Source organism: Cardiocondyla obscurior, linkage group LG05 (assembly GCF_019399895.1).
Source record: "Cardiocondyla obscurior isolate alpha-2009 linkage group LG05, Cobs3.1, whole genome shotgun sequence".
Lineage (NCBI taxonomy): Eukaryota > Metazoa > Arthropoda > Insecta > Hymenoptera > Formicidae > Cardiocondyla > Cardiocondyla obscurior.
In genome coordinates this window covers 1264485-1276752 of record NC_091868.1, presented here as the reverse complement: position 1 = coordinate 1276752, position 12268 = coordinate 1264485, and the positions used below count along the sequence as shown (strand labels likewise).

At 46.2% G+C, this 12268-nt stretch overlaps 1 protein-coding gene across 3 annotated transcripts in view; it reads right to left on the bottom strand.

Moving 5' to 3' along the window:
- Positions 1-12268, bottom strand: part of Fas1 (fasciclin 1) — a 220711-nt gene that overhangs the window by 49764 nt on the left and 158679 nt on the right. For all 3 annotated transcript variants that reach the window (XM_070656682.1, XM_070656684.1, XM_070656683.1), the window contains exons 3-5: positions 9449-9642; positions 1059-1189; positions 376-472 (exon numbers count right to left, since the gene is read on the bottom strand). In XM_070656682.1, coding sequence (XP_070512783.1) covers positions 376-472; positions 1059-1189; positions 9449-9642 — 422 coding nt within the window. The remainder of the gene's footprint in view (positions 1-375; positions 473-1058; positions 1190-9448; positions 9643-12268) is intronic.

Sequence of the window (12268 nt, the reverse complement as noted above, 5' to 3'; positions counted from 1 at the left end):
GCTCATCCCCGACGAATTTCGTACCCGGAAGAAAGCCAGGAAGCACCGGATCTCGCCGCACATTGTCGGCGGCGAACATCGAGGATTAATTGGGAAAGAAAAAGCGAAGGACGATCGCCTATTAAACTCCCTACGGCTAACTCGCGCAAAGGTAAATCTTTCGGCTTTATTCTCGCGATATTCTACAAGCTTTTTCCATGCCGTCATATCAAAGACGCGATTAAACTTTCGATTGCTTTATTTCGAGCGAAATACGATAAACGCAATTGCTTTTGGATTTTCTAAAAATAAAAAAAGCGCGCGGCGGGAAGAAAGTTTTGAATTATCTCTTCGGGGAGGGATCGACTCGCGAAACGAACGGTAAAAGTTCCTCACCTTGAATCCCTCGTCGACGGGGATGAAGAAGGTGAAGCGACCCTCGGCCTTGAATATCGGTTCCTTCTTCTCGATGACGATCCGCTGTCGGAAGGTGCTGAAAGAGAAAGAGAAAGAGAGAGTTAAAAAAAGGGGTTAAGCACGAAGACGTGGTGCGCCAGACGCACCGACGTTAATAAGACAAACGAGAAAAGTTCGTGCATTTATTTACGTTATTTAAATGTGCCAAGTTTTTGTATTTATATTTAAATTAGGGGGTCTGCATTAATTGATGAGCTCGCGTAATAATGCGCTCGGAACGGCCCGTGGAATTGCGGGTGAGAATCAAAGTATGCGAGATATGCGACGTATCTCTCTTACCGCCGTTGATCACACGGCCGGAACTCGCGAATCGAACGGTTCGACGATAAATGGCAATTACGATCGGAGGAACTATCCGAATTCTCGAAAGTGTCCCTTTAAAAGCGGCGCCTCGAGTGTATATACGCGTATTATATAGGGCGGATTACCGCGCCGCGACTACGAAAGCGTGAAAAGCGCCCTTCTCTGCCCGGTTTGCCGGTCGCAATAAATGTCCTCGTTACTCTTTTATATCCGCCGAGACACTCCCACCGCCGGGAACGATCGCCGCGTAAATAGCGAAGAAGGACCCTTCGAATTCAGCGGCCCTCGGGTTCACTTACCGCACGCGATGATCGCCCAAATTGAGATTCTCGCTCTGGTTCAGAAATTGAAAGGCGTTCGGATTGTAAATCGGCGATTCCGCCGAGTTGGATCGCACCGGCTCCAAGACCTCGTTTATGATATGCAGGACCTGAAATCACAAAGATACCGCGATGGTTACTCACGAGAGAAGAGATGTAGCATTTTTTATTTTTTTTATATTTTTTTTCCTAAAATAATATATTCGATTTATATCTGTTTGTCGAAATCAAGTGAAGTAACGTTAGTCGAAATATTTATATCGACTGAAATAAACGTGGCATTTAAGAAGGGTATTAAAATTCGCATTTGGCGAGGATCTTCTTTAGAAATCACGTAATTGGTAGGTGTAGGGATAAACTGAGGAAGCCCGGGATTAAGGTTTAGAGTCTCTAGTTCTGACTTGCGCGAGGACCAGGTTAATCTCGCCAAGTCGAACGGATCCACGAATCCGACCGCGGTGGCAAAGATGAAGTGAGACAAACCGACGTCAAGCTCATGACGCGAGTTCGCGGCGGGAACGGGAACAGCGCGAGAGACACGAAGATAAACCTCCGAAGTGGAGGAAGCGGAAGCGAATAAATAGGAGACAGAGAGAGAGAGAGAAGGAGAGAACGGTAGGTGCACGTCGGGAGTATTTATCCTGTAGCGACGAACGTCGGCTATATCGAGCCTGTCAGAAACCACTGACGCGCGTTTTAATAGTAAACTCATGAAGGAGAGAAAAACATATTTATTTGCGTGCGGGTGTCTTTCGGTAATGCGCCGTGAAATTCTCTTCAGCCTTCCTTCGAAGATAACGCCTCGATGTAGAGTTCCCTCAGTTTTACTTGACACGGTAAATCGCGGGGAAGCTTTTACAGAAAACACGTCGCTCGTATCAATTCTTTAAATACAGAGAACGTGTCGCGCGATGATTCGGTGCCGAGGGAATCCGCCGTCGCGCCCTTTTTTCCGCCGCCCGCCCTTCGCCGTCACGTGCGCGCTATTTCGCAAAGGGTACGTAGTCACCGAGACACGATAAGATGTAGAAACTGTTACCCTTTTGCGCATCCCCATCGGGTGGGCGTCATCGTTTATCCGGGAAAGAGAAAAAGTTCGCGGCTGAAACCTCGCCGCCGCTATTTATTCGCTCTCGTCCCGGTCCCCCTTTTATCTCGCGAGGGATATCCCAAGCGCGGCCGTTCGACTTTCATCGGAAGGAAAATGGGGAAACGTAGACGGAACAAGAGCGCTGGGAAACGTAAGCGTCGAAGTTGCAACGTCCCGGGAGAATCCGTCCGCGGAATAGCAAGGCGCAGCTTACCGCGCTCTCCGCGTCGGCAGATAGAATCGCGTCACCCCCTTCGCCAGAATTTTGTTTAATATCCATCTTTTTGCTGCCACGGTTCCGCGGCAACATCTCTAATAAATATAATTAAATTCAGAGGACAAGGGGGAGGGAGAAGGGGGGCGAGAGCGGGCGAGCGGAGAAAACTAATTGGAACGCTGAGAAACTGTATTAATAAGCGACGTTGATAATAGAACTGAGTTAACATAATAATTCCATCAGAAGCTGTTTTTCCCCGCTGCTCCCGTAGCCACCGTTGAATTATTATTATGGCAACCGTTCGGTATGCCAGGTCACCGAACGCGTCGTGCTTATAATCGCAAAATGTCCCTCCAAGTAAAACGCGGAAAAAAAAAATAAAAAAATAAAAAAAGAGTGTTTAAAAGTGTCTGAAAACGTTTGAAGATTTCGAAACGCAGTAGATCTAACCACGGGACGCTCATGGAGTAGATAATTAAATATCCCTGCGATCCATCGTGGCTGCGCCGACAGTTTTAATACGAAACATCCATCACGATGTCTGTAAGAGTGGAGGATAGGAAAAGGGGGGAGGAAAAAAAGAAGAGCTGGTCGCACGGTCGTACGGAAAGTTGGTGCCTATGAGCTTTCCCGGGGAGAAGAGCGAGCGCGGGTATCGTGGAAGATCGCATGATAAGAGGAGAAAAAGGAAGACTGCGAGGGAGCGTGTCCCATTTATCCGGCGTAGTCGCAGAAAAAGACAGCGACGGGGAAGGCAGAGGGGGGTACAGCGGTTGGCTAGAAATGAATCGTTTTACTCACCGGGAATGAGAGAGGAAAGCGAAGTTTGTGTGCTCCTTACGGGATAAGACGAGCCGAGCCAGGACGCCCATTTATCTTGCTTGCGGTCGCGAGTCATCGGGAGGAGAGGGAAGGGCAGGGAGAGATCGAACGTTCGCCAGCGCGGGATGAATCCTTAACTTTTCGCACGATTATCCACTCCGCGTATCCGATTTTTCGCGCGGACGTCGAGGGAACGTTAGAAGTCGCGAAGTACTCCCGAAAGGATTTTCGCAAAAGCTCTTGAGAGCGGTCGTTAAGGGCTCCCGAAGATTTCTCGGCGAGAGGGAGAGAGCGAGAGAGAGCATCGTATCGATCTACTCGTTGCGAGCCGCCCTTCGATCGTATTAATTTCGGCCAAGCTTCTTTGTTGCCGTCTAATTTTGCGCGAGCGGGAAGTGCGACGACCAGCAGCAGAGCGGGTCGGCCTACCGCGGAGTATCGTAAAGTTAACGCTAATTAAACTTTACCGATAGTTGCGCCGAGCCATTCGCGACCTCTCCGAGCGGGCTGCTTCTTAATCAGCCCGGCCGCCCGTATTCGCGGTTGGGGATGGTACACGCGGGTACGAGTTATCATCTCGATACACAGCAGCCCGTGCTCGTTTATTTCTCTTGGGCACCCCCGCCGCGAGATAATCACGATCTGCGCGTGGTTAACGATGAATTATAGTGCGTATGTACCTTTTACGATAAACTCGCGTGGACGTGTATTCAAGATTAAAATCGAATTTCGCCGAAAAATTCATCGCCGCCGATCCATCCAAACGCCACCGACGCGTTGTCGTTATCCAAATTGTCTACGCTCTCTCGCAACACGTAGCAGTATCTTTAAACGCATAAAAACGTTTTTCCAAGCCGTTAACATTTAACACCTGGCGCGCTCGTCACATTTTTTTCGGGAAAAGCTCTTTAATGAAGCACTTAACATTTCCGTAAATTTAGAAAATAGCGGACCACGTCTCCGGTTAAAACCTTCCTGGTTTTCAATTAGCGCGAAGAGGAGAGGCGCGAGAGAAGAGGGAGAAGAACAGCGGAGCGTTTAAGTTTGCAGTTGACGTACGTTAATAATTTTATACGCGCGGCGAGTCGTGGCTATTAAGTAATCAAATGCATTCTTTCCGCATGAATATTCAAGGCAAGGAGGGAAAGAGCGAGCGCGAGGGTAATTCCATGCAAAGCGAGGAATTCCGAATTATGTAGCTGCTCCACGCTCCGCGACGGCGAGTCATCGCCGGTATAGAAATCGCGCTAATTTTCATCCATCGCCCGGTCTCTTAAGAAAAGCCGTCCCCTCCCCTTTCCTCCCCGCGCACCCCCGTCGTTCAATTATCATCGAGATTTATGAAAAAGAAAGTGTACAGCGGGAGGAGGGCCGGCCGAGTCTGCGACTGCGATCTTTCGACTTGCAAATGTTATTGTTAATGTAAATTAGTACGGACGGCTAGCGCGCACTTGTACTTTAACTTTACGATCGGCGTAGCTACGTGGGAATCAAAATCGAATATTACTAATCTTTAAAACATGAGGCCTTCTCCCTTTTTTTTTTGTCGGTCGGGGGTCCAGTCAGGGATTCGTTAATACGCGACGAGTCAATGCACGATCGAGAAATTGCAAACGGAAATTGGATTATCTCCTTTAAGGTCACTCCGAGATTCATTGAATCGAGCGAGGCGGAAGAAAGAGAAGAGAAGGATGGACGTGTAGCTGGCCTCTCGTACGAAATGGTGCGATTTTTGCGTTATATCCCTACTCCGGCAACTTTTATTTTCACCGGCACTTCCCCCTCGTTTCCCTCGCTCTTTACTTTCCACGATGAATGACCCTTTCTTCCGGCCCTTTTTCTTCCATGTCTTTGCAGCACTTCGCTTTCTTGTTTCCCGGTGAAGTTTCGTCGGCCGAATCTACCCCGAATGCATTTTTAACAGGATACTGATCTCACTTTTATTTTTAACACGCGACAGATACAGGTGGTTGCTCAGCGCCCAAATTTTTTTTTTTCGCGTTAATAAAAGATTTACGTAACTGAATTAAGATCGAGCGAATTAATTTCCCCGTCAATTTTAAGAAATATTAATTTTTATCGTCGCCTCGCTTCGCAAATGCTCAACCTATTATTTATCGTTCGTGACTTCGGACAAACAACGTCTATCGCTTTAAATCTTGTTGTCACGGCAGAATCGCTCGCGTGATATATGCTTTATTCAACTTTAAGGCCACCCGCCGTTATTTTAATATGTATTTTTGTGCACCCGCTACTCGGGTTTACGAGAATTTCTTTTCTGGACGGCAACATGAACTTCCCGGGCGAGCGACTGGCATCTTTATTTCCCGCGAAGTCCGATACGAAACGCGGCTCCAATCTTGCGCTCGGCGGCTTCTCCCCCCCGCGACCCGCGAAAAACTTCATCCCTCTCTCGCAACTATGTTGCCGAGCACCCACCTTTCGCGGTGGCTGATTTTCAATTCTCTTCTCCGCGGACAAACTGCTCGCACCACCGGCTTCTCGGTGCACTCAAGTACCGCCGACGTCTCCTTTTCTCTCTCTTTCTCCTTCTCGCGGCAATCCTTCTCGTCATTCCACCCTGGTATTTTTCCCCTCCATTAACCGTAACTCTTTAGGCGATCTCCTGCCGGCGTCGGTGTAGTTATTCGGACTGGAATTTCTTTAGATTGTTAGAAAACAGGAGCGAGGAGCTGACTCGAGGGGGTGGCTGCGTTCCAGAGACGTATAATGAGATCAAAACCCACACCGTCTTTTGAGATTAAAAACACCACTCTCTCTCTCTCTCTCTGTCTTTCTCTCTCACGTTCTCTTCTTCCTCTCTTCCGCCCTTCGCGCAATGCGGTGCGCGCCCGTTTTCCCTTTGCAGCACGACAAAACTTTGCTAAAATTCGACATTCGCCACCGTGATCTACAAATTTCCTATTTTATTAAAGCGCGGATGTGGATTACGGAATAAGTCTGCGAATAAAGTGGAGCGAAACAGTTTTTGCAGCTCCCTAAGAGAGCAGGTCTTGATAACGAGATTCGTGCAGAGACTGCGGGGCGATCTGTGTTCGCGAGAAACCGAACAGAACACCGTTTGATCGACAGGAAGTAATATATATTGTATCTTCCGGGGACAGGCCGGGGAAGAAGGGGGGAGGGGGCGACAACAAATCTGCGAATATATTCCCAAATTGGATCGGAACCTCTCGAATTCCTCTCGTTCTTACGATCAGGCTGGCGTAATAAAACCGGCCATAACTCCAGGGATGAAGAGTCTCCACCTTCTCACGTTTTCCCCTTTTATCTCGACTTCCTGTGCGTCCGTCAGGAAATCGAAGCTTGGGAGAGGATTTCTTAAGACGTCGTAAAATTCATATCTTCTTAAAAATAACGCGATAAAGCAACTCCGAAAAAGAAAGGGTGAGAGAGGGGACAATTTAAACCTCCGCGAGTATCTCGTCGTGAATCGAAATTAAATCTTACGCTGAAACGCACCGTGAAAATTAATAATCGTTGAGTAATCAATTTGTAGATCGATTCGATCGAGCGTTTTAAAAAAGGATCGTCTCGGATAAGAAGTCAAAGAATGCGAGCCACGTTTTCGCCAATAAAACATTAATCCGGCGGTATAAGGGATAAGGTGGGATTATCTATAAGTTATTGACGGCGGACTTAAAATGCGTATCAGCCCGGACTATATTTCTAATCCGGTGTATCGTAAATACAGTGTCCATAATCATAAAACGTCGGAACGGACAGGAACGAGAGAGCCATTCGCTGAATTGCAACGCGATCGGGACGAACGGCGGGTTGCGTCGGTTCGACGAACGGAGAGACCGTTTTTGCGCGAAGCTCTCGCGAGGGTAATGCAACACGGCGACAGTGCCAAATTTGCCGAAATCAAATTTAGCGAGGGCGCTCGACGTGCATTATGACGATCTCGAGTAATTCCTCCCGGTGAATCGATAAGAAGCAAATCGCGATAAAGCGGGATGAGATTCCGACGGAATATTTCCCCTGTAAAACTCGAGCGAGACTCCCCAGCTCCGATCTGAGACACGACAGATAATGGAATACGTATGTCTATCGGGTATACGTAAGAGGACAATGCGCATAAATCTATTCTCGAGTTGATAGATATGCAACGCGCTCGTGGGAGCGAGCGCCAACTGAAAACGGATCGCTGACCCGTTCTATTGTTGAGACATTTTCTATTATAGTTACACACGCCGAAAAGGGGTTTGCAACATTTTTATGTTTTCGCGGGTCTTTAAAAAAAAAAGAATTACATATAATTTCGCCTAGAAATTAAATTTGGATTAGATTCTCAAAGATTTCTAATAATAAATTTATATTGTTTTCCTTCTTTTTTTTTTTTTTTTACACCCTGGCGGACGTCGATTGTGATTATTTCACTTTCATCTAGCTTTTACCTATCAATCATGCATTATTGAATCATCGTGCAATTAATAATTACGGATGATTAATGTAAGTTATTGCAGCGTATCGTCGCCATCCGGTGGCTAATTGGCGCACTCGCAATTATTAATGATAATGTCACAATCAATCATTATCACTAATTCTCGCGGAATGTATAACACGGAAATTATAGTTTTTACGTCAAATTCGCAGGGTACAATTATTTAGCTCTTCGCCGCTATCCTTGTCACGAGCATTTCCAATGTAATAAATACATTAACAAAGCAATTTTAGCTCTGAATTAAATCTAAATTAAATCTGATGATAATTATCTGCTTCGAAACTGAATCATAACGCACTTTTACAGTTCGTCTCCTATTTCCGTAAAATAATAATAAATAAAGCGCAAGGAATACCATGAACCTCTACTTTATAAAATTTTATATTTCTTTTAAATTATTTTATTAAAAGCGCGTGGCAAAATTTTTACTAAGATAAAGAAAGAACGGCAGTTTCTGCATGTCGTAGTTTGAACTCGCATCTATTATAAACTGGGAGGAAAGACGCGATTTATAGACCGATATTTTCATACGCTGGTAACGAGCGGGAAGTAACCGAGGCAATGGAACTTGCGGGTTAAGTGGATGAGAAAAGTTTTCCTAATATTACCGGGGAGGCGAGAGATTGATCTGCAAGCGAGCTCGTCGAAGGGATTAGTCGTAGCCCGGCTAGTCCCGTGCGATTTTCATCAGGTGATGGTACTTTAACTATAGATTAAAGGATTCGTCTGGCAACCTGAAATGAGATCCTGCCTTCCCTGCGAGACCGAAAACCCAAATCAGTCGGGGCGATACGCTGAAAAGAGGGATACCCCGCCATTGACGACGAATTTACGGATATTTGAAAAAGATTCCGGCTTGATAGAGTCCTCTCCCCCTCTCCCCCTCCCCCTTTGAGCCACCGGCAAATTTATCTCGGCCGCAATCGCGACAAAACACTGCGGAGGACATCGAATTGCGTCGCTCGTCTTTTTAAAAACGGATTTATGCGAAATTCCAAAGTACTTGTAAATCGTAACGTCGTCTCCGGTCGCCGAGTTCGCACCGCGGGGAAATTTTACTTTCTCGGGTGAGTCTCGCATTTCTAATCGGCGAGGGGGGTTTTCGCGGCTCGATTGACGAGGGAGCGTGAGGTCGTAATTATTAATTACCGTACGGTTCGGCGCGCTGATTATTATAAATCGGATATTAACACATCGGGGGCTTAATTTGCGCGGAGCGCCGTGAAAACGCCGGACGTTCCATCGATAACCGGAGCTGATGACTCTCGCGAGAGAGCGCCGAATGCCAGAAAGTGCCGTTCGACATTATCGAGGCCCGCGATATCCATCAGCCTAATGGTTCTCGCGGCTAAGGCGAACGTGTAAAGCTCATTAAAAGCTCGTTAGAAAGCCGCCACCGACACGCCGCGCCGGCACGGTCGAAGTGGCTGTTGGGAAATCGGTCAGAAAAGTGGCGGCCGAACGTGAGGAGAATAAAAACGATTGAGATAAACTCGCGATTTGCCGAGTCTGTACACGAAACGGGCGTCTATCTGTATTTCTCGCGCAACTATGGCAGTCGTCGCCTCTTAATTTACATCCGCGAGAGCATTTGAAAGTTCTGTGTACGCCTAATCTTATCTGATTTTTTTTTTCTCTCCTTCTACTTTTTTTTTTTTTTTTAATTCCAATTTTGCGCGTGGAATTCTTTCCGAGGTGTCGTTAAAAAATAATTAATGACGTGAAATATCGCGTGAAAACGTCACTCGAAAATAATAAGTATTATTACTTACTTGGGTCATGGTGTCGCCGTTGACTTTCAGTTTCGATTGGAAGTTGCTTTGCTCCAGATAGATCTTCGCGTTGTTAATGTACACGTCCACGCCGCTGTACTTCCCTGGTCTCCTGGTGATCCATAAGGGTGGGTTGCCCTCCAATTCGGAGGATATTGAATCCCTCAGCTCCTCGATTGCCAAAGGACGATTCGCTGCAATTGAAAACGGTATCTTGTCAGTTTTTTGTATTTCCGGGAAATACTTTGGACACTTAAAGTGATACTTTTCCCTTTTTCTTTTTTTTTTCTTTTTTTATTATTGCACGGATAAATGCGCTTCCGAAAAGCTACTTGAGTTCAGACTGTTGCAAAGATCACGATTTAGTTCTTTGAGACTTGAAAGTTTTTAGCTTCTGGAGATTTTTATTCTCGCTTTGTGAAAAGAGACAAAGAGGAGAATGGTGAAGAAGGGAATGGAGAGGACACGCGAAGAAAAACGTAAACGCTGAAAATAACGTAAATGGCGAGCGGGACGGAAAAGCTGGAGATAGAGCAACTTCAAAAAGTCCACGGCGAAGCTACAATGCTCGTCGCTTTATTATCCCGTTACCGGAGAACGTCCTCGTAATCTTGAGGTTTTTTCTTCTCATGTGGATAGCGAAGAAACGAAAGACAGAGACACATTCCCGGTATTGTTATTTGATGCCACGTGAAAGTCACAGCTATAATAAAAGCTTAATCGAATTTTTAACTAGAAGTAGAATATTTCCTTTCGGATCCTTACTTCTTTTTTTTTTTTTTTCGAATTTCGCAACTTTTCTTGCCTTCTTTTCTTCTCATTCACTCTCGCAATGTACTTTAAATTTTTTTTTCTTAAATAAGAATTCCGGAACCAATTTTCCACGGAGGGTAATTTCACATTGCGCAAATATCAATCTCTCGTGGAAACGTGGAGTAAAAAAAAAAAAGAAGACAAAAAGAAAAAAAACTAAGAAAACATTTCCAAATAGAAATTCTTATTTGTATTTTACTTTATTGACGTGGCAATCAAATAAATCGTCTCTCGCTTTAAGTTTTCCGCATTTTTCCGAACAAAGTGGGAATTGCGCCGCGGCGTACGAACGAACGGAAATTATTCCGCCCTATCTTACTCTAATCTTAGCATGAGAATGTACATGCCTCCCTCGAGTGCGACCTATCGAATATCGTGGGCATTGTAGTTTCCAAGAACAGCCCTGCTCACGACATACAGACGAGAGAGCAACCACCCCCTCGCGCCGTTCTCTCGCAACCGCCCGGGAAGTCCAATCTCCGCGAGGAAGAAAGCAGACTGGGCCGGTAGCACCGCCAACAATGACGCTCATTACGAACGCCAGGAATTGAGTCCCCGTTTCGTAAACCACCGGCCGTTCCACCCGCGAAAGTTTTCAGAACAAGAAAGCGGCTGACGCTGTAAAACCGCGTTCTCCCCGACAGTCTCAGCGACGACTCGAGCGGCCGTCTCTTTCGGCGGCGAAAAATAATTTTTTTTCCCGGTGGAATCGCGCGACGAAAGCGACGATTCGCAAATGTCTTTCGCGCCGATGCCCGACGAATGTTTCTCCTTCGTATATCCGAGACATTCACGGCTGCGCTTCGATATTTTTAATTCCCCGGCGAAATTTTAATGACCGTCGTTCGCTCGCAGATGAAACGGCGTGATAACTTTATTTTTTAAATGCGCGTACCACGGTAATTCGCACGCGAGTACACTCCGGTTTCTCGCCGATTCGCGCGTAGAGCGTAGTAAAAATTCCACGCGGTATGGTACTCGTAAAGTTTATGATCTGCCGCGATAGGACACACATATATACATCACCCGGGCGATTACGACATCGAGAGAAGTCGCTCGTCGTATTGTCGAGAGCAGCGGTTGATAGCTGCGATTCGAGGCGTAAAAGTCAAAGCCACGTAGTTACGGCGTGTGTTTTTCTGATATATAACAATGCACTTACTATGATACAGGCGAGTCAATCGGCGCAGAAATATTTTTCTCCAGGCAGAGAGAGAGGAAGAGAGAGGCCATTCATGATACGCGTATTGCGAGCACAAATAATTGATAGATAGAAATGAGTATTCAGTATAAAGTTCAACGCGTAATATAATATTCGGCACGTGAATTCTTTGTGTGTGTTCACTGCGTAGAGGTGAGGGACACTGCGGGCGTTGGTGAAACGAGGAGCGCGGACGAGGACGTGGGTGGGGGTAAGAGTCGAGGAGCGAGGGGGGTGCGGACGGGAGTATTTTTCGCTGGCTGTTAGATCGCAGGACGTACACAGAAGACGCTTTTTAACCTTACCAATAATAATACGCGCATTTAGTGAGCAAATGCAACCGGTGAGTCGTACGTTTTCATACAATACACTATTAAAAGAAAAATTTACTGCTCGCAAAAAAATAAGAGCAGTTCTTCAAACTTAAGAAATAAAAAAATTAAAGTTGGCAAAATAAGAAAAATTAACCTAACCCTTGCTCTCGCGGGACGGATAAATCCGAATCGTAGAAAAGCGGATGTAATAAATTCGATTAGATTTAACACGGCTCTTTCAAGATATGATATGTATGAATATCTCGCATTTATTTCAATGAACTTGGCTGCAATGAACGGCCGGTGAATTTATCTCGCGAATTGATGCCGACTGAATATATACGCCGGATCCTCGCGCGGGTGCGGAATTTTCGCGGATCGCCGATAACCCGCCCCGCGTCGTAGAAATGCGGGGCACGTACGGAAACTGGTTAGGAGCCGTGATCGTATTATCGCGGGTCAGACGAGTAGAGCTTTATTCGCGCCGGTTGG